This window comes from Thecamonas trahens (genome assembly GCF_000142905.1).
Source record: "Thecamonas trahens ATCC 50062 unplaced genomic scaffold supercont1.15, whole genome shotgun sequence".
NCBI classification, from domain to species: Eukaryota; order Apusomonadida; family Apusomonadidae; genus Thecamonas; species Thecamonas trahens.
Window position 1 is genome coordinate 189,050 of NW_013657665.1, and position 26,909 is coordinate 215,958.

The following is a 26,909-nucleotide window of genomic DNA, read 5'->3' on the forward strand; positions in this document are numbered from 1 at the left end:
CCCCCCACCCCCTTTTGCCGGCTGTCACAAACAGACCCGTTCACCCACCGCCGGCCTTCCACCCCCTCGCAGCCGGGGCCAACGCTCCCGACCCGGCGCCCACGCCTACCCTTGCACTCGACCACCTCACCCTGTAAAACACAAAGCCAATGCCGGTCTCGTTCAAACGATACCGGCTAGGTGAGGGACGCAGAGAGGCAGGCGGTGGCGCAGGGGAAGGACCCGAGACGGGTGGCGGCGGGCATGGCCTGAGCCTGCGTTCCAAGCGGCTTCTTGGCCTGCGTAAGACGGCCCGACGAGTGGCAGAGAGCGCACCGAACGATGCCGAGGCGGTAGGCGCGTGCCTTGAGTTGGATCTCTCGCTAAATGATCTGACAAGTCTCGCTCCGTTAGCGGATGAGCCGTATTTTGCCCATCTGGCTGCGGTCAACGCGTCGATCAACTACCTGCCGTCGCTGGCGGCGCCAGTTATCCCGGATCTGGCGTATCTGCGGGTGCTTCGACTCGACAACAACGCCATTGACTCGATGCAGCCACTGGATGGCCGCTTCCCGCTGCTGGAGACACTGAGTCTTGCCGGGAACGCCATACCGCGGATCACCGGACTCGCCAGCGCAGTCAGCCTTACCTCGCTCGATCTCACCGCCAACGAGCTAACCGTGCTCGACTCGCTCAAGGGGTGCACAGCGCTGAAGACGCTCAAGGTCGCCGGCAACGCGATCACCGACGCCCAGCATGTCGTCTTCCTCCCGTCGCTCACCTCGCTCGACGTGGCTGACAACCAGCTTGCGGATCTCGGGGCGACCGCATCGGCCCTTCGCGGCTGTGCTTCGCTCGTCGAGCTGAGCGCCGGCGGCAACCCGCTGGCGGCAACGGCGTCGTACAAGGCTGTGTGCTTGGAGAGCGCGGCCCTGGAGCGACTCGATGGCCACGTGGTCACCCCGCTCTTCCGCGAGCGCATGTCCAACGTCGCCGCCGAGAGCAGGCTCTCCGACCTAGTGGCCGACACGACTGATGCGTACCTGCAGCGCATCGAGGAGGCGCGGGAGACCAAGGCATCCAAGCTGCGGCTGCTCAAGGCGCGGACCCTCGAGATCGAGAGCCATTTCGACGCCTACCAAACCCATCTCGAGTCGGAGATGCACTCGCTCACCCGCTACGTCCACGACGTGCTTGCCAGTGGGGGGCGGACTGACGTCGATTTGGATGAAATGCGCGCAGTGCTGGCGGTAACTGAGGCTGCGCGTTGGAAAGAGGTTCTTGGCATGCTGCAGAACGACGCCGATGCATGGGAGGCCGAGGTTGCCCGCGCCAAGGCCGCTACCTCGCACACTGATAAGCTGCGGACGCTGGCTAAGGACGATCCACGAGCGTGGCGCGAGCTCAAAGAGCGCGAGCGCGAGCTGGTTGCCCGTGAGGATGCCATTGCCGCCCGCGAGCATGCGGCTGCAGAGTCGGCGCAGACGTCGGCGGCGGCGGCGGCAGAGCGCCGCCGGGCCCAGGCCGAGTTTTCCGCTGCCCGCGGCAGCGCCTTCCAAGTTCACCGAACGCTTGACGCCGCACATCGACCGCACCACGCTGCGCTCGGCGCTGACCGCACTCGGACCATCGCGCCGCCGACCCACAGTGGGCCGCCCGACGAGGCCGCAGTGGAGGCTGCCGCCGCCTCCCGCATTCAGGGCCAGTGGCGCGCGTCGCGGGCTTCGCACGATCTAATTGATCGTGCCTCGCCGTCTCGGCGGTCGTCGTCTCGGCGGGCGTCATCGTCGCGGCGATCGTCATCGTCACGTACCTCGTCGCGAACCTCGTCGCGGCGGCTCTCGCGGACCTCGTCTCGCGGCGCCCGCTCGACTGGGCCCGGACCACCTCCCGCTATTGCCGGGTCGGTGCAGTCTGGTGATGGCCAGAGCGAGCCGCGGCAGCAACCGTCGACCGAGCAACTGCGATCGCCGTCACCAGTGCGATCGCCGTCACCAGTGCGATCGCCGTCACCAGCGCGATCGCCGTCACCAGCACAAGCGCCAGCGCCAACGCCAGCACCAGCGCCAGACGGCAAGAAGAGCCGTACTTGTGTAGTATCGTAAGACACCTGGCTCTGGTGCGGCGCGGCTCGACCTGATCGGATCGGAATTGCAAAGTGGACTGACGTAGCCACCCCACACCCGAAATGCCCTTGATGCCTCCGATGTATCGATGTGTCTATGTCAAGCTAAACACCGAAAACATGGCTCCGCGTGTGGCTCCGCATTCTCTCTGTCACCTCACTCACTTTGTCATGTCCGCCGGAGCCCGGCTTCTCCACGCGGCACGACAGCGGGACGCGCTTGCTGTGCGCAAGGTCATTGGTGAGCTGTCCAACAGTTCTGAAGTGCCTTCCATCATCAACCAACATACCGTACGTGTACAGTTGTCACCGTCCCCCTCATCGTCCCTGTGCCGCATCACATGCGGCCTTCCATGAACCCTTGTCGCTCCCGCTCGCCACGGCCAATGTTCCACGACGCGCGGGGCTCGTCAGCCATGGGTACCGCCACCACCACCACCACGCGCGTACTTGCCTCCCCTCCCCTCTCACACACACTCAAACTACTCGCACTACCCTGTGTTCTGCACTCCCAACGCATGCGAAGCAGGGCGTTTGGCCCCCCCCCCCCCCCCCCCCCCCCCTCCCGCCACTGTCTCACCCCGGAGAGCGATTGAGGCTCGATAGGATACAGGGTGGACGGCGCTGCACCACGCGGCGTACAACAATGATGTAGAGTCGATAGCGTTGTTGCTGGAGGCTGGAGCTCAACTGGAAGCTCGTGATCGTATCGGGGCGACACCGCTGTATGTGGCGTGCTTGTCGGGCCATACCGAGGCAGCAGCGGTGCTTGTCGATGCCAATGCAGAGATTGATACCCGCAAGGACGAGGGCTGGACGCCGCTGCTTGCTGCCTGCCACTACGGCTTTGCGGCAGTGGTGGGCCTCTTGCTCGAGGCTGGGGCCAATCCGGATGCACAGACCCCGCTTGGCTCGACGCCGACGTTTCTGGCGGCGCAGGAGAACCATATTGTTGTGCTCTCGCTACTTGTCGGCGTCGGCGCCTCGGTCAACTTGCTCAACAACGACGGCGTCTCGCCGTTGGTGGTGGCCGCATCCAAGGGGCATTCCCAGGTTGTTGTCCTCCTCCTCGACGGCGGCGCCGATCCAAACGTCGGCCACAAGAACGGCTGGTCCGCGCTGCTGCTGGCCGCCCACAAGGGCCACCTTTCGATTGTGCAGGATCTGGTAGCGTGTGGTGCGGACGTTGACGCGTGCAACTCGTCGGGCGCGAGTGCACTCTACGTTGCCACCCAGAATGGCGCCGCCGACATTGTGGCGGCGATCATTACTGCTGGCGCGGATCCGAACATCCCCAAAAGCGACGGGTGGTATCCGCTTCTCATTGCCGCCCACAAGGGTGCCGCGCAAGTCACCGAGGAACTTCTGAGCCATCCTGACATTGATGTGCACGTGACCAACACAGCAGCGGCTACCTCGCTGTACCTGGCCGCACAATCTGGCTCGATCGAGGTGGTGCGGATGCTGCTGGCGGCCGGTGCAAACCCCAACTCTGCCAAGGACGACGGCTGGACGCCGCTGATGATTGCAGTCCACCGGCGGCATCTCAAGGTGGCCCGCGTGCTCATCGGCAGCGGCGCCGAGGTGAACCAGCGCAACGCCAATGGAGCAACCGCGCTGTATGTGGCGGCGCAGCTCGGGTTCCTGGCCGCTGTCAACCTGCTGTTGGAGGCCCAGGCCTCGCCTTTGGCTGCCAAAGCGGTTGATGGCTGGACAGCGCTCCATGTTGCCACCACTGGCGGCTTTGAGGACGTTGTCGCCGCACTGCTTGCCGCAGGCGCCAACCCGCATGCTGCTGCCCACGATGGCGAGACACCGCTCCACATTGCCGCCATCTCACCGTCGCCGGCCATGCAGCGGCTCTTCCTTACATACACCACAGTGCCCGAGCTTCCGCACTCGGCACCACTGCCAACTCGGTCACGGTCGCGATCCAAGGCCAAGGCCAAGTCCAAGGCCAAGTCGCGGCCCAAGTCCAAGTCCAAGTTACGCTCCAAGTCGCGCTCCAAGTCTAAGACTAAGACCAAGGCCAAGGCCCGAATGAGCGGGAGCCCGAGCAGTGGCAGCCGCGAGCGGCATGACTTTGCCTCGCTCTCCTCGTCCGAAGTGTCGTTTGATGAGGCGGGCTCACTGGTGAGCCCGCAGCAGGTGCGATCGGGCTCGTCGTCGCCGCTGGGCGCTCCTCCGCCGCCGTCAAGTAGCACGCCTGAAAGCCGCGGTGAGCGGTACAGCTTGCAGCCGCCGCCGGTACCGGACTTTCTGCCCGGATCGAGCCCTGGTGCGTACGCGACGTCGCAGCCAACAACCAAGTCGTGGGAGTGCGTCAACTGCACCTTTGTCAACGCATACGTCTCGTCGTGCGAGGTGTGCGGCACTCCACAGGGCGGCGGACTCATCCCATCGGACATTCTTCAGCAGAACAAGGCGCTCGTGTCGGCACCTCCCTCGCACAGCCGGTCACGCGGCGGCGCGCGCGCGCGTGCTGCCGATGCTTCCAGCTCAGCCGATGACGCGTGTTCACAGGCAAGTGACGACGACGGCAACACGTGTCTAGTGTGCTGGGACGGGCCTAAGACTGCAGCGTTTGTCCACGGCGACACCGGGCACCTCTCGGCGTGCATGATGTGCGCACAGCAGGTTCTGCGCCGCAAAGACGTGTGCCCGGTCTGTCGCGAACCTATCGAGCGGGTGGTCGAGATCTTTAAAGTCTAAGCGCACACCATGCGAGGCGGGAGCAGGCTGCCGTGCTAGAGGCTCGCAGCAGCAGCAGCAGCGGCGAGGAGCTCGAGGTCGCGCGGCATGGTCTTGTTCGGCGTCTCCAGGATGAGAGGCACGCGGGCGACCATCGGGAGTGCCAGAAGTTCGACAAATGCATCCGCACCGATGTGGCCATGGCCGAGCTGAGCGTGACGGTCCTTGCGCGAGCCACGCGGGTGGACCGAGTCGTTGAGGTGCATGCCAGCGAGGACGCCCGCGCCGCAGACCGATTCAAACTCAGCCAAGACGCCAGCGATGTCGCCTGCAACATCGTAGCCTGCGGCGCACATGTGGGCAGTGTCGAGACAAATTCCCAGGCGCGGGGCAAGCATAGGCTCATGGGCAATGGCGCCGTGGCGGATGGCGGCGAGCTCCTCAAAGGTTGCGCCGAGGAACGAGCCGCCGCCGGCGGTCGACTCGAAGACAAGCTTAACGTGGGGAAAGGCACAGCGAGCAAGGGCATCGACGGCAGCCGCAGCAACCCTGTCGACGGCCTCGTCAAGTGGCGCACCAAGCGCTGCGCCCGGGTGTATGTTGAGGGCGCCAAAGCCGAGAGCACCGACGGCGTCGAGCTCGGCCACCAGCAGGTCGAGCGACTTTGCCCGCTTAGCCTCGTCGGGGTGGGCAATGTTGGTCAGGTACGCGCCATGGACAAGGACTCGCTCGCCATCGATGCCTTGGGCGTCTACCAAGGCCTGGCGTGCTGATCTTGCCTTTTCTTCGGTAATCTTTGGGTGCGCCCACGTCCGTGGGGAGGCGGTAAAGAGAGCCAGCGCCGTCATGCCGATGGCATCCGCCCGAGCAATGACAGCCGCATGTGATGGGCTCATCGAGAGATGCGCTCCGACCCACATATGGTCCGGAAACTCGACTCCTTTCTGCGGGCCTCCACCCATTCGCCTCTCTTCCCGGCTCCGTAACCTCGATGCGTTCGCCATCCGCACCCGCAGCTGCCGCGCCAGCTCTCGCCGACCCGCGAGCATGTGCTGGTTGAGCCGAGTGTTGTCGCGCTTGGCCAATACGTCGGCTCGGGGGAAGTAAGCCACAATTTGTCGTTTAGCTGAGCGAGTGCTCCGATCAGGTTGGGTAGAACGTTGTGCTGTTGGAGCAGAGGGTAGGGTAGGGTCGTGTGGCTGAGTGTGCAGAGACAGCTGGGACTAGGGCTGTAGGGAGGGCTGCGCAGAGGCGACCCGGCGACGCAACCGTGCACGACGACAGGTCCAGCCACGTCCGGAAAGCACGAGGCACGACGATAGGGACACCCACAGCAGATCCGAGACCACAACTCGAGAGGGGAACTCATTCAGGCATACTTGTTGGCCACCAGGTGATACATACACCCTAACCCTACCACAACCACCAGATCGAGTTGTTCTGTGGTTTCTCCCCCCCGCAAAAAGTGTGGTGTGGTGGTTGGCGGGGGAAAAGGGGAGTCCGCTTGTGTCTGCCAATTTCGCAACTCACCGCTTTCTCCCGTACTCGGCCGCGAACGCCCTCCGCCCACCCCCCGCACGCACGCTACAGGCCAAGGGCACTCACCGTCCGTAGTGTGCCACACTTGGCTCGCCCACCTTCTCCTCCTCCTCCTCCCCCCCCCCCCCCCTCACCCCTCTAACCTCACACCTTGTACACATTCCCATAGCCAAGCCAAGTGGCCATGAGCAGCCCTCCGCCACCACGGCCACCCAAACCCATGGCTGTCACTGCCCTTCTCGGCTCGTCTGTCCGTGCACGATCTGACTCGGCTCCTGTCGCCCATCTACCGCCTGCACCTACTGCAGCTCACCCGCTCACGGGCCTAGATGCGCCCGGAAGCCATCCGATCACGGCGCCCCGGCCTGTGCCTGGCGCACGCCCTGTGCCCGGTGCGCGACCAGTGCCTGGCAGCCGGCCGGATGCTGGTCTGCCCTCGCCGGGAGGAGCAAGTACGGCGGAAAGCGACCCGATTGCCATCCCGTCGCACGGCTCGTTGTACGGGGCGACTGGAGCGTGCGAAAGCCGGAGCGAGATCGCGAGCAGACTGGCGAGGTCGCCGCCGCCGCAGCGGGTGCGGTCGCTGCGGCCGCAGCTGCCGCCGCGACCCGATGCGATGAAGGGGGCCAAGCGGCGGTCGCGATCGTCGTCGCTGCCGGCGCTCATGCTTGCCAAGCAAATGGAAGAGGCACGAGCCGGGGCTGGCGGGCCGTCGCCGTTGCTGCGGGCGGCGATGGGTGGACTGCCAGACTCGTCGCTTCCGGACAACTTTACGCTGCGGCACCTGGGCGTGCAGCCGCGGCTGACGGCCGAGGACCAACCGGACATCGACCCAATTGAGGTGGTATTTGGTGAGCGGCCGATTGAGGGCGTGCTGTTCCAGCACTCGACAGGCATCAAGACGTGGAAAAAGCGGTTTGTGCGGCTCAAGGCTTCGCTGCTCCAGGTGTTTGACAAGGAGGGCGCGTCCAAGGCGCGGAGCGTGGTCGACGCCGCAGAGTTTTTGTCAAGCCCGAGGTGCAAGGCAAGTTCTCGCGCGACTCGGTCTTTACGCTCGCCACCACGTCGGAGCAGCACACATTTGCGGCGTCGACCGACATTGTGCGCGACGCGTGGGTCGCGGCCATTGCGCGGGTCTCTCGCAACTCGGCCTTTGACCGCTCACCGAGAGGAACAGGCGGACTGGGTGCAGGTACACTGGGCAGTTTGCCGGGCGCATCGCGATCGCTTTCGGCGCTCCCGGTCGAGGCTAGCAGCAGCGGCGTGTCTCCACAAGCGCCGAGCTCGCCGGCGGGCGAGAGCGTATGCTCTCCTGCGGCTTCGCCGCGGACGCAAGGTGCGACTACCGGGGACTCTTCGAACGACGGTGACGGAGTTGCGAGTGGCGAAGCGGCTTCCGGCGAGGAAGAGCTCGCGAATGCCGAGCTGGAGGCCGTGGTGCGGAGACTGATCTCTCTCACGAGCTCCGAGGCAGCGTACATCGGAAATCTCAACGCGATGATTGAGGTGTGGTTCAAGCCACTGAAGGCGACGCCGTTTCCCATTGTCACCCCGGAGCAGTTTCAGATCATGCTCTCGTGCGTGGATGTGATTGCGAACAAGTCGTCCAAGCTTGTGGCGGCGCTGGAGGCTGCAGCGGCCGATGCTGGGCTTCCTACCGACGCCGGAGCTGAGATTTCCAGCGACCGCGAGCAGCAGGAGGCATACGTCAAGGCGGCGCTGGGGCTATGGGAGGAGTACGCTTCGGCGAGCGGCCCGCAATCTCTCATTGTGCTGTATTCCAAGTACTGCATCGACCACATTCCGCTAGAGCAATGCTGGCCGAGCTAGAGGAGGACTCGATGATTTTCAAGGGCTTTATGATGGACGCACACACACACGAGCTCTGTCGGGGGATGGAGTTTTCCGAGTTGAGCCGATTCCCGCCGCGGCGGATCCGCGAGTATCCGCTGCTGCTGCGTGACGTGCTGGGGCTGGCCAAGACGAGCGGTACTGCGGCGCGGCTGCGGGCGCTGTGTGACCGGCTGCAGTACGTGTCTGCCGAGGTTCAGCGGAACGAAGCATCGGGAACACGGGCGACGCAGATCCGGTCTGCACTGACCTTTGCCAATCCACTGGACAACTTGTTGACGGACGCATCGCTGTTTGTAGTGGACGTGGACGTCAAGATCGCCGTGAACGACGGGGCCAAGTTTTCCGACGGTGCCGTGGTTGTCTTTACCGACGCCATTTTTGTATGCCTGTCAAAGCGAAAGAAGGACGGCGAGCTGGTGTGCGACGAGGCGTGTGCGGTGGCGACGTCGCGGGTGTCTGAGCTCCCGCCACGCGGCAAGGCGAAGCATCTCGTGGCGATTGCCAACAACCTGACGCAGACAACGTACATTCTGTCTGCGGGCTCGTTTGCGGACCACAGCGCGCTGCTGCGGGCGCTCAAGGAGACGATGGAGGCAAGCGCGGCCGGCCCGTCCAAGAGCGAGTGAGCTCGGGCGCGGGCCGGCGCTACTCGAGAGAATGCCAGAGGTAAACGTTGCCGTCGGCATCCGAGGTTGCGGCCTGGACATGGGCGCGGGCGCGGTCGGGCGAGGTGTTGAGAGCGAGGCGGAGGAAAGAGGCGGCAAAGTCGTCGCTGTCGCGCGGCGCCATGCTCATGCGGAGGGCGGCGTCCGGGTCGTCGAGATCGTACATGAGGAGTGAGCCGTTGGCCGACGGCACAACGCAGAGACCAAGCTCCGAGTCGAGTGCAAAGTTGGTCGATGCGAGGGCACCGTCGACGACCGGGAGTACAGCGTCGGCAATGGTACGCGGGATGACGGGCGAGGCCGCGTCGTCGGTATCGACACGTTCGGCCTCGTCGACCTCGTCGCCGAGGAGGGACCAGACGTGGACAAGGGCGTCGCGGCCAGACGAGACAACATACCCGCCTGCGGTGTCGAGTGAAACGCAGTCGACATAGTCGGCGTGGGCAGCGGCGGCTTCGAAGAGCGGCAGGTGCGGCATGCGGAGGTCGTAGACGTGGACGCCGCGGTAGCCGCCAAGGGCAAGGGTGCGGCCGTCAGGCGAGAGGTCGATGGCCCGGACGAGGTCCCACGCGGGCTCTGCGCCGGCGAGGCCGTCAGCTTCGGGCGCGATGGCGGCGACCGGATTGGCCTCCCGCCAGTCCCAAACCAGCCCGCCACCAACAGTGCCGGCCGAGGCAAAGCCGACATGCGAGGTGGCGAGCGCGTAGGTGGCCATTGGCGCATCGGCGCCGACGGCGTCCACCACTGCGCGCGAAAGCTCGTACGTCGCAACCAGGCTCCCAATCTCCATGTCGAAGAGCGAGAGCGCGCCGCCAGCGGCGTAGCCGGTGAGAATGGCGTTGTCATCGCCGACGAGGGTGGCGGCTGAGAGGCCGTCGAGCGGGCCAAACTCGGCACGGAGGCGCGGTGCGCCGCGGCTTGAAACATCCCACATGGCGAGCGTCCCGTCGAGCGCCGCGGTCATGAGCAGGAGCGGCGAGGTTGCCGCGCGGGAGTAGAGGTCGAGCGCAATGATGGTGTCGTCAGCGGCAGCAAAGGCAAACGACGGGACCCAGGCCGGGAGGGCGAGGGCGGCGTAGTCGGCCTCGGCCTCAGTCGCAGCCTCGTCGTTGGCGGCAGCAAGGGTAGCTGCGGCGTAGTCGGCCTCAGACTGACCGAGCTCCCAGGCGGCAGACTCGTACGCGGCCCCGACTTGAACAGCGGCGAGTTGGCGCCAAAAGCCAATGACTGATTGGCGCCAAAAACGAGCGAGTCGTCGGGCACGTCCTCGTCGTACAGCGACGAGTACGTCGAGCTTGCGTCGTCAATGGCGTAGTAGACCGAGGTGTGTGCGGCGGAAGGGGCGCGTGCAGCGACAGACGGTGTGTGTGCGGCGGCAGGCGAGGCCGAAGCCGCGGCCGTGTGCGCGCCGGGTGACGGCGAGGGCGAGAAAGCGACGGTGAAGGCCGACGGCTCCGGTGAGAACTTGTGCTTCGAGTCCAGCGGGAACTGCACCTCTGGCACGGCGGCATCATAATAAGAGGTAGCCATTGCCATCAGGGGCAAAGTGAGAGTGTGTGAAGGATGGATGGCGAGGAGTGTAGCCGTGTGTGTGTGTGTGTAGGAAGGGGGGGGGGGTGCGTGTTGGGGAAATAATCAATGACCAGTGGTGAACAGGTAGGAAGCAGCATAGCAGAAAGGCAGCAAGGAGCTGATCAAATCCATGTTCGTGGTGATGAGGATTGGGTAGAAACCAACGGCTTGCGAGGCGAATTTTGTCAGGCAAAAAGGAGGAGGTGAGGGAGGAAACGAGGGGGGGGGAGAGGCGAAGCAGGCACTTTGTAGCCTTCCTCACCAACCTTACTCGGGGCACACTCGACGTGACCAAGGCCTTTCCCATCCCCCACCGCTTGCCACTACCCACCATCCAACCTTCCTCTCACTCCTTCGTACCATTCAAAGTCTTCTCAAAGTCCTCTCGTACCCCCTTGTCGTCACCACCCCCGTCACCCCCGCCACGTGTTGGTGTTCTTCCGAACGCGCCAAACGGACAGCGTTTGAGTCGGACACGGTTGGTGATCGTGGAAGCGAGCAAGGCAGTCAAGGCGAAGCAGGCAAGAGGCAGAGAGAGAGAGAGAGAGTAGCTGGACATGTCGCGCAAGTCGTGGGACGCTGTTGAGGCGTATTTGCTTGACGCTGTGGCGGTGCTCGAAGCCAAGGTCGCACCCGAGGTCCTGGCGCGCATCTCAAAGGACCGACGCGGCTCGTCGGCGTCGACCTTGTCATCAAGTTCGAGCTCGGGCGACTTTTTGTCTGCCGAGAACGGTGGTGAGGCTGCGTCGCCCAAGGTTGCGCTCGCCAAGCGGGTGCTGGACCTCGCCAACGCGATCGAGGGCCAGGAGATTGCGCAGCTGTACATGTTGCAGCTGGAGCAGGCACAGGCGTCGTACGAGGCCAAGCTAGAAGGGCTGACTCGCGAGATCCGCGCAATCGAGGCGCGGGCGGCTGCCGACGGCGTCGGGGCCAGCAGCGGCAGCGGGGTGGCAGGACCCGGCAGTGGCGGCGAGGCGCAGGCGTTGGTGGCAGCCAACGCGGCACTCGAGGCCAAGGTCCGCGAGCTGGACGAAGCCAAGCGCGAAGCCGAGGTGTGGCAGCCGGCGAATCTGGCGTCGTCGATCGGAGGCTACGTGTGGAACGCAACGGTCAAGGCGTTCGAGGTTGTGTCGTCGGCGACCCACCACCTCACACACAACCGCCGCTCGCGGCCCGGGGTGTACTCGGCGCTCGAGTCGGAGCAGATGCGGACGATACACGAGTACTACAAGCGGTACATTGCGCCGACGCTTCCGGAGCTGCTCGAGGTGACCGGTCCGGACTATGCATCGTCGGCGACGGCGTCGCCGCCCAAGCCGCGCACCTTTCACCTTCGTTCGTGGCAGCACAAGCTCGGCGACGGCTTCCTCCGTCCGCTGGCCAGGAGGCACTCGCGCACGTCTGCTCGTACCAGGTCGAGCGTCACGCCCGCATCGCCGGCGCCGGTTATCCCGACGACCCGACAAACTTGCTCCTCACCGAGCTCAAGACCTGGCTGGTGGCTGAGCTCTCGGTCGCGCCGCGCGACTCGCCGACCGCCGTCGACTCGCTCCGTAACCGTATCAAATTTCTCCGCGATCTCGTCAACGCGTCGATCTTCCCAGTTGGCACCACGTCGTCGATCCACCTCGTCACTGTCCTCAACTACGTCCTCTCGCTCCTCACAGAGGCGCACGCCGCGTTTGCGCCCGAGGCCCTCGAACGGGCCACGGTCGCCATCACCTTTTCTTCCCCGCCGACGCCGCCCTCGTCCGATGACGATGGCAGTGCCCCTCGGCGCCCCTCGCTCTCGGCCGCGAGAAGATCTTCCGTGTCGTCGTCGACCTCGCGCGAGTAGGCTGTTCTGTGCCACTCGCGTTCGTTTGCCTGTCGGCTTGAGTGGCAAGTAGCCAGCAAGCCGCGAACACACGTCGGAGCTGCCAGGAGAATGTCCGCGTCAGGCACAGGCCATGGCAATCGCACTCCGCCATAAAGCCCCCACGTCTGCTGCAAGCCGGGTACACACAAGTTGAGGCGGGTTCCTGACCCGGGCGGACCGGACCGTGACACGTACGCACCTCCAGGTCCATCTGGTCACGTGATCGAGCCGATTCGGCTATGTTGACAGCGGTTTATGACCATTTTGCGGGAAATGTTAGACCTTCATTGATAAGCCACACTCCCCTCCTCCCCGCACCACCACCATGGGATCCTGTGCCTCGACGCGAAAGCGGTCGAGTGTGGGGCCTTTGACAGCCAGCGTGGTCTTCTCACGGGAGCGAGGCTCAACCTTTCTCCCTGTAACATGTACGTTGGTCTTGGAGGTCAATGCCTGTCATGGGGCTTGTTTGAATCCGTCTTCCGCAGCCCGCCCCACGTTGACCAACGTCAGCCTTCTGTCTTTCGGCGGTGGTGGAGTCGGTGGTGTAGCAGCTACGGCTAGTGTGGGCCAAGATTGTTCCCCAACATACACCTACACGCATTGGTTTCCAGCCAGCAAGCATGTCTTGTCATCCTTGCCGTGTTATGTGGTAGAATGGCGTGTGGCGGCGGAGGTGGCGGCGTTACAACCCGGCTCGTTGGCAAGGCTGTGGTCAGGCGTGCGGCCATTTTCCCGCACCCTGCGGCGAGATATTTGAGGCCGTTGACTGTATCAGTAGCTGCCATACGAGTTTGACTACGTCACACCAACTGGCCGAAACACTCACATGAGCAATGTCGATGACCTTATTTTTGCCGGTAATAGCTCGCAATGTGTGGCCGGAGACCGGAGGATTCAGGCCGGAAGGCCGTCGGCGGAAGTTGTTTGTTACCAGGGTCAAGCAGTACAACTCGGATGTGGTTTGGTTCGAGGTGAGCCGGTCGTCGTCGATGTTGGGATCGGGCGATTCGTCGCTTGACTCTGGCGGCTCGAGCGTCTCGCGCAACTCGCGCGGCTCACGGCGACGGGCGGTTCTGAGCGAAAACGACTTGACTGTTCCCTCGACATGGTTTGTTACCGTGCATGTGAACATTGACGGCGGGCGCGAGCTGATCCGGACGGCGACGCCGATCTCGTCCGGGCCAAACCATATGACCTTTCTCATGCGGATCTTCCCCAACACCGAGATCGGCCGCTTCCTCAGCAATTTGCAGGTGGCGGACGAGGTCAGCGTCTACGGCCCGCTCCCATCGCGGGTGGCGTTCAGCGCCAATGACGGCATTGCGTCGCTAGTCACCTCGGCACGGGTCTCGCAGTCGGATCTGGCGCAGAGTGAGCAGGTCAACTTGAAGTGCTCGTCAGTGGTGCTTCTCGCACAGGGCACGGGCATCACCACCTTTGTGCAGCTCATCGAGCGGTCGCTGATGGCGACGTCGTCCAACGTGGTGATCCGGCTGGTGCATGTGGTCAAGACTGAAGCCGACTTTTTGCTCCAGCGCGAGCTGCGAATGCTTGCAGCGCAGGTGCCCGGCCGTCTGGTTGTGGTGCGTGTTGCTGAGCGGCTGGCCATGCCGATGCCTCGGGTAGTGGTGGGCAAGTTTGACGAGGACATGCTCGCGCGGGTCATCGAGCTCCCGCTCTCGAGCAATACGCTGGTCCTTGTCTCGGGCTCGCGGCGGTTCAACATGGAGTGCGGTCTGTGGCTGGCACGTTCGGGCGTTGCCTCTGACCGGGTCAGCCTCATCCCAGACTCTGAGCCGCTGATGTCGTTTGACAACTCGGTGCCGTCGGCGGATGCGCTCGTTGCCGCCGTTGCCGAGCAGGACTTGCCGCCGGCGCCCGCCAAGCCCAAGGAGGATCCCAGACCAGAGTGCTCCGCAGCTCCATCGCTTCCGATTATTTCCGCCTCAATGGTTGCGGCTCGCCAGGATTGGATTGTTGTCGACGGCTTTGTCATCGACATGGCTACCTTTAAGGACCGTCACCCGGGCGGACTGGAGACTTCCGGCAAGCGCGACGCGTCGGCCATGTTTCTCAACACATCGTCCGAGGCGCACAGCGAGCTGCTGAAGCTCGCGGTGGGCATTCTTGACGACGACGATGGTGCATCGGACATCCTTGCCGCCACAGTGACGACGCTTGACCCGCTCAAGTCGTCAAACTCTGTTGTTGAGCGCGGCTCGGAGAGAAGCGGTTCTTCGCTCAATTCATCGCGGGCACTTTCGGTCGACCTTGTTGTCCGGGTCGACGCCTTTAACCCTTCGCCTGCAGAGCTGCAACTCATCAACACCTCGCCCGCCGTCGAGCAACTGACGCCGGTCATCCGCACCCACCAGGCGACAAACTCGTCGTCGTCCTTTTCGCTCTTTGACTCGTCGTCGGAGCAGCGAGAGTATGCCACCACCCCCGACTCGGTCTACGTCGCCGCAGTGGCGACGACCCGCTCGTTTGGCCATGTATCATCAAGCGCAGTCGACATGCAATCGTCGTCAACAACGGCATCTTCTTCATCCTCCTCGTTTTCGTCGTCGTACTCGACGTCATCGCGCCGGGGCTCACTCCCACGGTCAGGCAGCAACGACGATCCGTCCGCTATGTGACTGCGCCCAGCTGATTCGGGGAGCTTCTCTTGGCAGGCCGAGACTGTGGCTAATGCTGCGGTTTGTAGATTAATACTTACTGATGTGTCTGCAGTCCTACACCGAAGGCGTGATGGCGTGACTTCGAAATGGCGTGGAGGCGTGACGGCCCACCGGCTGTCGGGCCAGACCAACTCTCTCGCTCCCCCTTTGTCCCCCTCTCGCCCCGCTGCCATGTCTGACAGCCCCCCACGTACAAGGGCGGCAGAGACAGAAAGCCCAGACCTCATTCCGACGACCCCTCCACCACCTCGTGCATGGGCTATGCTTCCGCGGATGGTGGCACTCGCGTGGCCGGTCGTCCTTGCCTACCTGCTGGAGATGATGATTCCGGTGACGGCACTGGCTGTGCTGGGCCATCTGGACTCGACCGAGGTGCTTGCCGGCGCTGCATTGGGCACCATGTTTGTCAATGTGACTGGTATGTCGCTTGGCTTTGGTCTCGCTACTGCTCTTGATACTCTCTGTTCGCAGGCTGTTGGGGCGAGGAAGCTCGCCCTCGTCGGCGTCCTCGCCCAGCGCGGCGCACTCGTCCTCATGGCCTTTGCTGCTGTCGTCATCTTGGGACTCTGGATCCACGCGGAGCGAATTCTCCTGGCACTGGGCCAAGGCGCGCCGCAGGCTGCTGTTGCTGGGCGATACATCCGGTATCTCATTCCATCGCTACCGGCGCTGCTGCTGGTAGAGGTGCTCAAGAAGGTCTGCTTTGCCCTGCAGATTGTCCGCCCGCAGATGGTCATCATGCTCTGCGTTAACGTGCTCAATGTGAGCGCGCAGGTTGTGGCCATCCATGTGCTCAAGATGCCGTACATTGCGGTGCCGATCATTATTTCGGTGACAAGCGTGGTGACGCTTGTGGCGCTGGGTGGATACCTCGCGGGCTCGGGTCATGTTGCGGCGATCTGGACCGGTTGGTCGAGCGAGGCCTTCCGCGACTGGGCGCCTTTTCTCCGGCTCGGCGTCCCGGGCCTTGCCATGCTCTGCCTCGAGTGGTGGGCGTTTGAGGTGCTTGCGCTCGAGGCCGGGCGGCTGTCGACGGCGGATCTTGCGGCTCAGGTCGTGGTCCTCAACATCGCCTCGCTTGCGTTCATGGTTCCGCTTGGTCAGTCGGTAGCGGTCTCGACGCTAGTGGGCAACTTTCTGGGCGCGGCGCAGCCTGGGCATGCCAAGCGCGCGGCGTACGCGGCGATGGTGTGTGTGCTTGCGACTGCGGTAACCGTCGGCTCGCTGCTCATTGGGCTGAGGTACCAGCTTGCGCGGGCTTACACCCGCAACGAGCATGTGGTCCAGCTAGTGGCACGCTCGCTCGTGGTTGTCGGATTTTTCCAGCTCTGCGACGGGACGCAGGCTGTGTGTTCGGGTGTCATCCGGGGGACCGGGCGGCAAGCCATCGGCGCGCTGGCCAACTTTCTGGGCTACATTGTGGTCGGCCTCCCGCTTGGCGCACTCCTGACGTTCAAGGTCGGCCTTGGTATCGAGGGCTTGTGGCTCGGGATGACCATTGGTCTCCTCATCACTTCGTCGTTCTTTGCCTCGCTCGTTCTCCGGCAGGACTGGCAGCTGTGGTCGGAGGTTGCGGTGCGACGGTCGAATGAGGCCGCGGCGGGGCTTGCCGGTCCAGGCTCCGACAGGAGCGGAAGCGAACTGGCGACCGCGCCGCTGCTGATCAACAGCGACGGGCGCGCGCGCGTGTCCGAGTCGGGCCCCGAGTCGCCGGCAGCGTTTGTCATCGACCTCGAGTTGCCAGACTCGATCGAGTCGGCCGAGTCGGTTTGACTCGTGCGCAGACTATGCGGAAGACAACGAACAGGCTGCTTGCAGCACGCTGACGAGCGCAAGCGGCCTGGTGTGGTTTTTGGGCGAGACGGTGACCGCGACAATAAAGCTCTTTGGTAGCTCAAGCGCAGGCGACAGAGGTTACATCATTTAGCAAGGTGAGCCGAGGCGAGATCATGCCTGCGCAAGCTGCTGGAGCTTGGCAGTGCGACGCGGGGTATCCGAGAACAGGGCGCGGATGAGGTGCTGAACTTCATGGCGCGAGAAGCCGGGCATGGCATCGAGGGTGATGGCGTCAAGGTCCATGCCCAGGAAGGTCTGCAGAGCTGAGAACCGTGTGAGGGCCGGGACGTACTTTGCGGCCGGCGCCGCCTCGCCGCCGTGGACAAACAGATGCGGGAGCGGGGCGGCGAGCGAGGCCATGAGGGCAACAAGCTGGTACGACTCAGCAGCGGCAATGTCGCGGAGAGTGAGAACGCCTGAGGTGACCTTGGAGAGGACGGCTTCAACAAGGACACCGACAGTGTGGAGGTAGAGCTGGCGCGGGAAGACGGCCCAGATGGTGGCGGCGTCCTGCAGGACGTGGACGACCGACTGGAGTGCGCCTTCAACAGCGTCAAACTTATCGTCGAGGTGGGTGCCACCGAATCCGTCGACCTGCCCGAGCGCCGCGGCCACGCGCTTGCGCGCGCGCATGACGGCTGCGGCGTAGACCGACTCGCCGAGCGAGCGGAAGAGCGGGACAAGGTCGACAAAGGTGGAGACGTGCGAGCCCGTGGCCTCTGCGAGCTTGGGCGCAAACTCGAACGAGAGCAGGAGACAGTGGTGCGCGAGGTACATGCAGTCGTTGTGGAAGAGGGCGGCAAAGGTCTCGTCGTTTTCCAGGCGCGACGCGTGGTAGGTGGGCATGAGTGCGCGAAAGAGGTCGAAGAGGTCGCGCGCGCCAGCCGCAAGCTGCCGTGCCGTTGTTGGCGACGCGCCCACAGCCTCGTCGAGAGTTTGCCACGCCATGGCCACCAGCGTCTGAGTCGAGCACGAGACGTGGCACGAGGGCATGACGATCAGGCCTGAGCCACCGACACCTGCACCGCCCTTTCCGCCCTTGCCGCCCTTCTTGGACGCAGCTGGCGCCGCACCCTTGACCTGGGCGTGGAATGGCGAGCGCTCCTCCTCAAACGCCACCACCACGGTGTTGCGGTCCAGCGAGAGCAGCAGCTCCCGCGCCATGACCACCAGCTCGCGGCGCTTGTTGGCGGCAAAGTGTGTGTCGATGTTGCGGACGTAGTCGCGAAGTTCCGACGTGGCACTCGCCACCAGACCCTTGTTGAGGACAAAGAGCTCAAAGGCTTCGACAGCGACCGCCACGTCGTCAAAGACCGTGAGCTCCTCCGTCGATGAAGGGACTGCCGGCGCAAGGACAGAGGCAATGATGCCCTGGACTAGCCGCGGCCAGACAAACTTGCCCATCCGCGCCATGTACCCGAGGTTGTTGCCGAAGAGCGCCTGCGAGATAAAGTCGATGGCTTCCTTGAGGGCGGCAATGAGGGCGGTGACTGTGTCGAGCGCCGAGGTTGGCGCGGCGTCGGCATCAGCGTCGGCATCACCATCAGCATCGACAGCGGCCGGCTCTAGCATGCCGCGAAGGTTGGCCATCACGCCGCTGATCTTGGCCGTGACCGTAAACGTTGTCGGGTTTGCCAGCAGCGGATCGAGAATGGTCTCAAACAGCTTGTTTGCCACCCACTCGAGCTTGTCGTCAAATGCGTCGAGAGTGGCGAGAGCGTCGAGAACGGCTGAGAGTGCAACCGGCGCGTCCGAGCCCGAGGCCGAGGCGATGGGCGCCAGCCGGCGGGTGAGGGTGACTGCGTGCAACGACGGCGTCTTGCCGGCGCTCAGCGCCTGTGGGTCGTCGAAGCGGACGCCGCGCTTAAAGAGCTCGGCAACACGTGCCTCGAGCTTGACCGCCAGCCGGAGGTAGTGGGCCTCGAGGATGGCAAAGATGCGCGCGTCGACGAGGACGCCCGACTCGAGGCGGACCCGGTCCATGAGCACACCGAGCGCGGCAGAGGCCTCGGCGGCGTCGGCGTAGTTGCCGGCGGCGAGGGCTGAGTCAAGGCTTTCGAGGAGAGCATGAGCGGCGGCTAGCGTCTCGAGGACGTCGACCATGGCAGCAGCAGCAGCGACTTCGTCCGACGCGCCGCGGGCTGCACCGTGAGCTGCAGCGAGGGCGGCGGCGCCGTCGTCGGGCCCGGGCGCGCCAGTCTCTGCACCTACCACTCGCTGCAAATCGGCCACAACAGCAGCAAGCTCAGCCACATCAGCCGAGAGATCAGCGGTGTAGTTGAGCGTCGTCACAAACTCGGCGTAGTGTGCATTGACCGTAGCGTAGACCTTGGCCTTGACCTCTTCCGTCCGTGCGGCCAGAGCCTCAAGGCTCGCACCCGCGCCCGTCACTCCCCCGCCAATTGCCGCCACAACTTCGGCAGCCATAGTGTATGTGTATGAGTGGCGTGTGGAGAGAGGTGTGCGCCCAGGGAATGGCCAAGGTGCGTGCAAGCGGTGTCTTGATGGCGTGTGCGAGAGGGGGAGTGTCTGGTTTGGCGCCAAATGGTCAAATGCCATGGATGCGCGCGTATGGCTGTCACCCGCACCCGAACAGCATCGTCATTGGGCTTGTGGGCTGCGTACGTGCTGTCGATGACTATCATATCTAGTGGTTGGCATATGTACGGGCTGAATGGTGTATGGGGGCATGGATATGCTCGACGATGGAGTTTATTGGCCGGAAGGTGTTGTAGTGCGCCTCTGAGTCAAGCACCCCTACCCTACACAATGCAATTGCTATGCCACCATCATAGGTACCCATAACCATCACAAACCGAGATCCACAACTGCATGTGCACAGAGCTAGCATACGTGGGCTATACCTCTTATCCCCCCCCCCCCCCCCACGCCCTCGCTTCTCCCATCAGAGCGAACCGAGTCGAGCGACGAAAAGGCCGAAACCACGACGACTTGCGGTCGTACAGTTGTCACTCTCACAGCTAGCCGCCCCTCTCTCTCGTCAAGGTCACCATGCTGCGGCTGTCGTCCACGCTCGCACGATTGGGTATGCCTCCCTTCCCTTCCCTTCCCTTCCCGCCCTCCCCCCTCCCCTCCCCAACGTCCCCCTCCCTCCCTCCCTCCCCTCCCCCCCCCCCCCCCCCCTTCCACCCCTTCCCTGGATGCCCTCCCACTCACACCCGCTCCTCCCCCTCGGTACACAGCCACCGCCGTGCCGACGCTGACCCCTGCGGGCTGCTCGGCCCTCCTCCGCCTTCCCTCTGCATCCCTCCACACTTCCACAGACTCTTCCGGTACGCCATACCCTTCTCGTTCGCCCCCCCTGCCCCTTCACCCTCCTTCCCGTCCACCCCCCTCTTCCCCCCCCCCTGTATCGTCCCTCCCCCCTCGCCCCCCCCTCGCCCCCCCCCCCCCCCCGGCCGCTGCCCTTTGGCTGACGTCCAAATTTTTGCTCTCCACACACCGCCGCCTCCCCCTCCCCCTCCCCCCCCCCCCTTCCCCCCTTCCCTTCCCCCGCCCTCCGCACACCCCTTCTTCCTGCTTTGTGCTATGATGGAGAGACTCACAAGGAGAATGCGTTTTGTGGTCAGAGCCTGCTGCTGCTGAGTCTGCCCCTGTGGCCGGTGCTGGCACGCAGGGCGCCGTGGCTGGCCCGTCGTCGTCGGCCCTCGTCGCTGGCACACCGCCGTCCAACAAGGGCGAGTACGTGGTGGCCAAGCTTGACGATCTCGTCAACTGGGCTCGGAAGGGCTCGATCTGGCCCATGACTTTCGGTCTTGCCTGCTGCGCTGTGGAGATGATGCAGTGCGCCGCCGCACGGTATGACGTCGATCGGTTCGGGATCATCTTCCGCCCCTCGCCTCGTCAGTCCGACTGCATGATCGTTGCCGGCACGCTCACCAACAAGATGGCACCGGCGCTGCGCAAGGTTTACGACCAGATGCCCGAGCCGCGGTGGGTCGTCTCCATGGGCTCGTGCGCCAACGGTGGTGGCTACTACCACTACTCGTACGCCGTCGTCCGCGGCTGCGACCGCATCGTTCCCGTCGACGTCTACGTCCCGGGCTGCCCGCCTACCGCAGAGGGCCTCATGTACGGCCTTCTTGTCCTCCAGAAGAAGGTTGCCCGCTCCCAGGGTCTTTCTGCCTGGTACCGTAAGTGAGTGAACACAGTCTTGGACCGGCCTTCCCCCACCGCCCTTAGCCATCACCCCACCATGCAAGGGCCAGACAACGTAGATCAAACCCCTTTGAAGCAATCGAACCAATGGCTAACCATGATTCACTCTTTCCTGTCATGGCCCATCTTGCCGCCTCCTTGCCCTCGTGATCACACGTGGGGAGGGAGGGGGGGGGGGGGAGAGGAGGCACACTCCAGCGAAACCACGAGACCGACGAGACCACGAGACAACCACCAAGAGAAGGAGGAGGAGGAGGGAGCAAAGTCCAGCACCCAACTCTGTGGCCAGGCCACTCCACATCTCCACCACCATGAGCTCATCCGAGCGTACGTACCCCCCTCGACATAGTTGGCATTGATGTACGCCTCAGCTTGCATGGCCTCCAGCTCGGCCAGCGAGGTTTGCGGAAAGTCCGAACCTGGTGGCGGAGTCATCGCCATGTGCGCCGGCGAGGGAATGGGAAGGCCGGGCAGTCCGAGCTTGACGTTGGTCATTTCCACTGGAATGATGTCCAGATATCTATTCTTGAACAGAATGGGCTTGGTTAGCTTGACCAGAGGCCGCTTCTCCTTCCGCTCCAGCTTGGCCAAGTGTTCGTACTCCTTGATAAATCCGATGCCACTCCCATGTGCCGTCATGTGCTTCTTGTACTTGGCAAACTGTGCGCGGACAAAGTGCAGCCGCTGCCAGAGCAGTGCCTCTGAGCCAGCAGCCTCCACCAGTCCCGCCAGTTCCAGCACTCCGTCATCAGTCCCTATCCCTCACATCCAAGCATAAGTACATACATGAGAGTATACGGTGAGTTGTAGTTGTAGTTGTAGTTGTAGTTGTAGTTGTAGTTGGGGGGGGGGGGACTACAACTACAACTCACCGTATACTCTCATGTATGTACTTATGCTTGGATGTGAGGGATAGGGACTGATGACGGAGTGCTGGAACTGGCGGGACTGGTGGAGGCTGCTGGCTCAGAGGCACTGCTCTGGCAGCGGCTGCACTTTGTCCGCGCACAGTTTGCCAAGTACAAGAAGCACATGACGGCACATGGGAGTGGCATCGGATTTATCAAGGAGTACGAACACTTGGCCAAGCTGGAGCGGAAGGAGAAGCGGCCTCTGGTCAAGCTAACCAAGCCCATTCTGTTCAAGAATAGATATCTGGACATCATTCCAGTGGAAATGACCAACGTCAAGCTCGGACTGCCCGGCCTTCCCATTCCCTCGCCGGCGCACATGGCGATGACTCCGCCACCAGGTTCGGACTTTCCGCAAACCTCGCTGGCCGAGCTGGAGGCCATGCAAGCTGAGGCGTACATCAATGCCAACTATGTCGAGCTGTGGACCGAGCTGACGTACGTGGCGGCGCAGGGCCCACTGCCCAACACCGTGCTCGACTTTTGGAAGATGGTATGGCAGCAAGACTCAGCCATGATTGTCATGCTCACCAATCTCATCGAGCGCGGCATCGAAAAGTGCCATCGGTACTGGCCGTCATCCTCCAACGACCGCTCGGGCTCGCTCGCCCTCCCCGCCCGCGACAACGACGAAGAGGCGGCGCTGTATGCCGTCGACGTCGGCCCGTTTGTGGTTGAGCTCCTCTCGCAAGAAGCCTCCCAAGACTACACCCTCCGCCGACTGCGCATGACGCACATCGAGTCGGGCGTGGTCAAGCCGGTCCTCCAGGCCCATTACACCGCCTGGCCCGACCAGGGCATCCCTGACCCGGAGCCGTTTGCTCGGTTCTGCAACGTCATCGACTCGAAGCTTGCGGCGCTCAAACCTGCGCCTCTTATTGTCCACTGCTCGGCTGGCGTGGGGCGCACAGGCGTTTTTGTTGCCTGCCACAACATCCTGCAGCACATGCGCAACTACCTTATCTCAGGCTCGTCCAAGATGGCCTTCCTCTTTGACGTCATGGGCACTGTCCGCCGCATGCGGCAGCACAGACCGTTTATGGTCCAGAACGCTGACCAGTATCGCTTCGTCTACCTCTATCTCTGTGCTCAGATCGAGGCCTTCTTTGACTCTGCTGCCGTCTCGGAGTTTCTGGCAACCGCACCGCCCGGTGCCTCGCTGCCTGTCGAGCAGGAGGAGACCGACGCGTCGTCATCACTTGCCGCCGACGATGAGACCGACTATGTGTACGAAGATGACGACCTGGCCAGCGCTGTTGCCTATGTCACGGGCCCTTTTGCCCACAACGAGTAGCTGCTCTGTGCACATTCATTCGGTAAACGTAATCGTCATGGATGACGAGAGCGAGATAACATCGTCGGCTGGCGATGAAAACTGGTCGATGCGCGGCCGGCGCCGGCGTCTGGCCGACACAGTCTGTGACGACGCGACATCACCCACTACGACCTTGGCGCTGCCAGCCGCGACAGAGACCGAAAACGAGGTCTCATGCTGGCCTGTCGGCTCGTCGACTGGCCGCCGACGCAGGGTGGCGTGCAGCGGGGAGCTGGCGGCAAAGATGCCCGACTGCGACGAGGCCACAGAAAGCGTCTCTTCAAAGTCATGAGTCGGTTCGTCGCGCGGGCGGCGGCGCGGCTGCGTCGCCGGTACAAAAGCGGAAGCAAAACGAGCCACTGGGGCATGGGCATGGGGCACAACTACGGCCGCGTCCTGATGGACGCCCAAAATGCTTGCCTCGTCGGCAACAGCGCCGACGACGTCTGTGGCGTCGTCCACGACCGGGACATCGCGCGGACGGCGGAGTCGCGTCGTAGGCACGGTTACAGCACCAACAGCTTCAGTATGGGTGCGCGTTTCGGTAGTAGCAGCGACACAGGCAGGCTCAGTGAGCGAATCACTCACCTCGATGACGTCCGCGTCACTGGCGGCCAATTCGTCGCGCGGCACACGGCGGCGCGCTGAGCGGCGGCGAGTGACGTTGGCTGACTGCAAATCGGCAAATCGACGGGATGTGCGCTGAGGGGCATCCGCCTCGATGAGAGGATCCAGTTCGGATTGGGACGGCAACGCCGCAGGGACGCCAACAGGCTCTGTCGCAGCGTCGACGGGAGCGTCGACTGCGACGATGTCCCGCGGCAGACGCCGCCCAGGGCGGGTTCGCCGCAGCGGGCGGGTTGGGAGTGAAGCTGGGTTCGGAGTCATCACCATCGGCGGTACGTGCGCCACATGAGCATGAGGAGACGGATGCAGCGTAGCCGGTGGGTACAAGTGCGGCGAAGCCGGCGCATGAAGGAGTGGCCCGTGAGCAAGCGGGTGGGTGGCGGCCAAAGGCGGAGCATGCACTGGCTTTCTCTGGCCGGCTTCCTGGTCTTTCAAGTGCCTGGACGAGGTTACCGGGGCAGGCTTCACAAACACCACGTCTGGAACCTCGAGGTACGCCTCTGGAATCTTTGCGGGCTCGTGGCGATGCCGGCGGAGACGCGACGGGCGTCGGGGGGGCGGTGTCAGGGGAGCAAACGTAGACTCTTCGTCAGATTCGCTCGCGACAACACAGTCGAGGTCAGCTGTCGAGCCTGGAAGGGCAGCACCATCAACGCCGTTGTTGCCATCAGAGAGCTCTGCATCGGCATGCGGTACACGGCGGCGGAAAGCCACAGATTCAGGCTGGTAGCAAGATGATTCGTCTGATACGGTCGACTCGGGAGAAAGGCGTCGCTGCGGACGGCGGAGAGCGACCGCATCAGTGGTGTAAAGTGACATCGAGCTGTCGTGATCATCACCAGTCAATCCTCGCGGAGACGACGGTGGCGGCTTGCGCGCGATGACATCCGAGCCGTAGTGCGACGCCTCGAACGGAGAGTCGGCCTCTGACTCGGTGTACGAGCTCGAACTTGAGTACAAACTCGACGACGAGGACGACGCGGATGTAGGAGAAGAAGGGGACAACATCCGAGTAGGACGTGAACGGTAGGCAACGCTGTCCGTGCCAGCGTAAAAGGAGAGTTCAGACGTCGGAGACAATGACGAGCGCGTCGACGACGAGCGCGGCTTGAATCCGGCGGCGTCCTTCGAGTAGGACGACGGCGATGGCTCGTGCCCCGACGACGAGCGCATGGATGACGAGCGCGGCTTGAATCCGGCGGCGTCCTTAGAGTAGGACGACGGCGGTGGCTCGTGCTCCGACGACGAGTGCGTGGATGACGAGTGCGTGGATGACGAACGCGGCTTGAATCCGGCGGCGTCCTTCGAGTAGGACGACGGCGATGGCTCGTGCCCCGACGACGAGCGCATGGATGACGAGCGCGGCTTGAATCCAGCGGCGTCCTTAGAGTAGGACGACGGCGATGGCTCGTGCCCCGACGACGAGCGCATGGATGACGAGCGCGGCTTGAATCCAGCGGCGTCCTTAGAGTAGGACGACGGCGATGGCTCGTGCTCCGACGACGAGCGCGTGGATGACGAGCGCGTCGACGACGAGCGCGGCTTGAATCCAGCGGCGTCCTTAGAGTAGGACGACGGCGATGGCTCGTGCTCCGACGACGAGCGCGTGGATGACGAGCGCGGCTTGAATCCGGCGGCGTCCTTCGAGTAGGACGACGGCGATGGCTCGTGCTCCGACGACGAGCGCATGGATGACGAGCGCGGCTTGAATCCAGCGGCGTCCTTAGAGTAGGACGACGGCGATGGCTCGTGCTCCGACGACGAGCGCGTGGATGACGAGCGCGTCGACGACGAGCGCGGCTTGAATCCGGCGGCGTCCTTCGAGTAGGACGACGGCGAAGGCTCGTGCTCCGACGACGAGCGCGTGGATGACGAGCGCGGCTTGAATCCGGCGGCGTCCTTCGAGTAGGACGACGGCGATGGCTCGTGCTCCGACGACGAGCGCATGGATGACGAGCGCGGCTTGAATCCAGCGGCGTCCTTAGAGTAGGACGACGGCGATGGCTCGTGCTCCGACGACGAGCGCGTGGATGACGAGCGCGTCGACGACGAGCGCGGCTTGAATCCGGCGGCGTCCTTCGAGTAGGACGACGGCTGCGACTCGGTCCCAGCAGCCCCGGAGCGGGAATGGAAGCCAGCAGCATCATTCGAGTAGGACGACGGCTGCGACTCGCCGGAGTAGCCCTTGAACCCGGCACCATCCGTAGAGTAGGACGACGGTCGCGACTCGCCAGACCGGCCCTTGAAGCCAGCAGCATCCGTAGAGTAGGACGACCGCTGCGACTCGTCGGAGTGGCCCTTGAACCCAGCACCATCGGTAGAGTAGGACGACGGCTGCGACTCGATCCCAGCAGTCCCGGAGCGGGCATGGAAGCCAGCACCATCCGTAGAGTAGGACGACCGCTGCGACTCGTCGGAGTGACCCTTGAACCCGGTACCATCCGTAGAGTAGGACGACGGCTGCGACTCGCCAGACCGGCCCTTGAATCCGGTACCATCCGTAGAGTAGGACGACCGCTGCGACTCGGTCCCAGCAATCCCGGAGCGGGGATGGAAGCCAGCAGCATCCGTAGAGTAGGACGACCGCTGCGACTCGTCGGAGTGGCCCTTGAACCCGGCACCGTCCGTAGAGTAGGACGACGGCTGCGACTCGCCAGACCGGCCCTTGAAGCCAGCGCCATCCGTAGAGTATGAAGACGGCTGCGACTCGATCCCAGCAGCCCCGGACGGCCCTTGAACCCGGCACCATCCGTAGAGTAGGACGACTGTCGCGACTCGTCGGAGTGACCCTTGAATCCGGTACCATCCGTAGAGTAGGACGACGGCTGTGACTCGTCGGACCGGGCCTTGAAGCCAGCAGCATCCGTAGAGTAGGACGACGGCTGCGACTCGGTCCCAGCAGCCCCGGAGCAGGGATGGAAGCCAGCAGCATCCGTAGAGTAGGACGACCGCTGCGACTCGTCGGAGTGGCCCTTGAACCCGGCGCCATCGATAGAGTAGGACGACGGCTGCGACTCGCCGGAGTAGCCCTTGAACCCGGCACCATCCGTAGAGTAGGACGACGGTCGCGACTC

General features: G+C 63.7%; 12 protein-coding genes across 12 annotated transcripts in view; 7 read left to right on the forward strand and 5 right to left on the reverse strand.

Moving 5' to 3' along the window:
* Positions 1 to 149: 149 nt before the first annotated feature.
* Positions 150 to 4,826, forward strand: AMSG_11713 (uncharacterized protein; the record flags this gene model as incomplete). The annotated part of the gene is made up of 4 exons (XM_013904103.1): positions 150 to 180; positions 394 to 1,896; positions 2,289 to 2,395; positions 2,711 to 4,826. The coding sequence occupies 4 exons, from the start codon at positions 150 to 152 to the stop codon at positions 4,814 to 4,816; spliced, it is 3,747 nt and encodes a 1,248-aa protein (XP_013759557.1). The 3' UTR covers positions 4,817 to 4,826.
* AMSG_02526 (endonuclease IV) lies at positions 4,791 to 5,794 on the reverse strand. The gene has a single exon (XM_013903988.1). The coding sequence runs from the start codon at positions 5,755 to 5,757 to the stop codon at positions 4,852 to 4,854; it is 906 nt and encodes a 301-aa protein (XP_013759442.1). The 5' UTR covers positions 5,758 to 5,794; the 3' UTR covers positions 4,791 to 4,851.
* Positions 5,795 to 7,079: 1,285 nt separating this feature from the next.
* AMSG_11714 (uncharacterized protein) lies at positions 7,080 to 8,878 on the forward strand. Its single transcript, XM_013904104.1, has one exon. The coding sequence runs from the start codon at positions 8,062 to 8,064 to the stop codon at positions 8,812 to 8,814; it is 753 nt and encodes a 250-aa protein (XP_013759558.1). The 5' UTR covers positions 7,080 to 8,061; the 3' UTR covers positions 8,815 to 8,878.
* AMSG_02529 (uncharacterized protein) lies at positions 8,730 to 10,383 on the reverse strand (the record flags this gene model as incomplete). The annotated part of the gene is made up of 2 exons (XM_013903989.1): positions 8,730 to 10,027; positions 10,099 to 10,383. 2 exons carry the CDS (start codon positions 10,381 to 10,383, stop codon positions 8,834 to 8,836), a joined length of 1,479 nt encoding a protein of 492 aa, XP_013759443.1. The 3' UTR covers positions 8,730 to 8,833.
* A 326-nt stretch (positions 10,384 to 10,709) lies between these two features.
* Positions 10,710 to 12,417, forward strand: AMSG_02530 (uncharacterized protein). The gene has a single exon (XM_013903990.1). It carries the CDS (start codon positions 10,983 to 10,985, stop codon positions 12,312 to 12,314), a length of 1,332 nt encoding a protein of 443 aa, XP_013759444.1. The 5' UTR covers positions 10,710 to 10,982; the 3' UTR covers positions 12,315 to 12,417.
* A 71-nt stretch (positions 12,418 to 12,488) lies between these two features.
* Positions 12,489 to 15,014, forward strand: AMSG_02531 (uncharacterized protein). Its single transcript, XM_013903991.1, has 2 exons — positions 12,489 to 12,711; positions 13,151 to 15,014. Exons 1-2 carry the CDS (start codon positions 12,609 to 12,611, stop codon positions 14,923 to 14,925), a joined length of 1,878 nt encoding a protein of 625 aa, XP_013759445.1. The 5' UTR covers positions 12,489 to 12,608; the 3' UTR covers positions 14,926 to 15,014.
* Positions 15,015 to 15,112: 98 nt separating this feature from the next.
* On the forward strand, positions 15,113 to 16,865 carry AMSG_02532 (solute carrier family 47). Its single transcript, XM_013903992.1, has one exon. The coding sequence runs from the start codon at positions 15,139 to 15,141 to the stop codon at positions 16,738 to 16,740; it is 1,602 nt and encodes a 533-aa protein (XP_013759446.1). The 5' UTR covers positions 15,113 to 15,138; the 3' UTR covers positions 16,741 to 16,865.
* Positions 16,866 to 16,873: 8 nt separating this feature from the next.
* Positions 16,874 to 19,230, reverse strand: AMSG_02533 (uncharacterized protein; the record flags this gene model as incomplete). The annotated part of the gene is made up of 1 exon (XM_013903993.1): positions 16,874 to 19,230. One exon carries the CDS (start codon positions 19,228 to 19,230, stop codon positions 16,915 to 16,917), a length of 2,316 nt encoding a protein of 771 aa, XP_013759447.1. The 3' UTR covers positions 16,874 to 16,914.
* Positions 19,231 to 19,775: 545 nt separating this feature from the next.
* Positions 19,776 to 20,985, forward strand: AMSG_02534 (uncharacterized protein). The gene is made up of 3 exons (XM_013903994.1): positions 19,776 to 19,849; positions 20,007 to 20,096; positions 20,394 to 20,985. The coding sequence occupies exons 1-3, from the start codon at positions 19,816 to 19,818 to the stop codon at positions 20,963 to 20,965; spliced, it is 696 nt and encodes a 231-aa protein (XP_013759448.1). The 5' UTR covers positions 19,776 to 19,815; the 3' UTR covers positions 20,966 to 20,985.
* A 99-nt stretch (positions 20,986 to 21,084) lies between these two features.
* Positions 21,085 to 21,758, reverse strand: AMSG_02535 (uncharacterized protein; the record flags this gene model as incomplete). Its single annotated transcript, XM_013903995.1, has 3 exons — positions 21,085 to 21,116; positions 21,318 to 21,722; positions 21,749 to 21,758. The coding sequence occupies 3 exons, from the start codon at positions 21,756 to 21,758 to the stop codon at positions 21,085 to 21,087; spliced, it is 447 nt and encodes a 148-aa protein (XP_013759449.1).
* Positions 21,759 to 21,877: 119 nt separating this feature from the next.
* On the forward strand, positions 21,878 to 23,229 carry AMSG_02536 (enriched membrane-associated protein tyrosine phosphatase (BEM)-2; the record flags this gene model as incomplete). Its single annotated transcript, XM_013903996.1, has 2 exons — positions 21,878 to 21,887; positions 21,914 to 23,229. 2 exons carry the CDS (start codon positions 21,878 to 21,880, stop codon positions 23,185 to 23,187), a joined length of 1,284 nt encoding a protein of 427 aa, XP_013759450.1. The 3' UTR covers positions 23,188 to 23,229.
* Positions 22,913 to 26,909, reverse strand: part of AMSG_02537 (uncharacterized protein) — a gene marked incomplete at its 5' end in the record, with an annotated part of 21,633 nt that continues 17,636 nt past the window's right edge. The window contains 2 exons of the mRNA XM_013903997.1: positions 22,913 to 25,041; positions 25,116 to 26,567. Coding sequence (XP_013759451.1) covers positions 24,899 to 25,041; positions 25,116 to 26,567 — 1,595 coding nt within the window. The 3' untranslated portion in view covers positions 22,913 to 24,898. The remainder of the gene's footprint in view (positions 25,042 to 25,115; positions 26,568 to 26,909) is intronic.

Bases quoted from the DNA above. Each gene is read 5' to 3' on its own strand.
- AMSG_02530 (XM_013903990.1), top strand. From the start codon at position 10,983: ATGTCGCGCAAGTCGTGGGACGCTGTTGAGGCGTATTTGCTTGACGCT.
- AMSG_02531 (XM_013903991.1), top strand. From the start codon at position 12,609: ATGGGATCCTGTGCCTCGACGCGAAAGCGGTCGAGTGTGGGGCCTTTG. The intron at 12,712-13,150 runs GTACGTTGGTCT...TGCCGGTAATAG, and splicing joins AACCTTTCTCCCTGTAACAT to CTCGCAATGTGTGGCCGGAG.
- AMSG_02532 (XM_013903992.1), top strand. From the start codon at position 15,139: ATGTCTGACAGCCCCCCACGTACAAGGGCGGCAGAGACAGAAAGCCCA.
- AMSG_11714 (XM_013904104.1), top strand. From the start codon at position 8,062: ATGGGAGGAGTACGCTTCGGCGAGCGGCCCGCAATCTCTCATTGTGCT.
- AMSG_02534 (XM_013903994.1), top strand. From the start codon at position 19,816: ATGCTGCGGCTGTCGTCCACGCTCGCACGATTGG. The intron at 19,850-20,006 runs GTATGCCTCCCT...CTCGGTACACAG, and splicing joins GTCCACGCTCGCACGATTGG to CCACCGCCGTGCCGACGCTG. The intron at 20,097-20,393 runs GTACGCCATACC...TTTTGTGGTCAG, and splicing joins CACTTCCACAGACTCTTCCG to AGCCTGCTGCTGCTGAGTCT.
- AMSG_02526 (XM_013903988.1), bottom strand. From the start codon at position 5,757: ATGGGTGGAGGCCCGCAGAAAGGAGTCGAGTTTCCGGACCATATGTGG.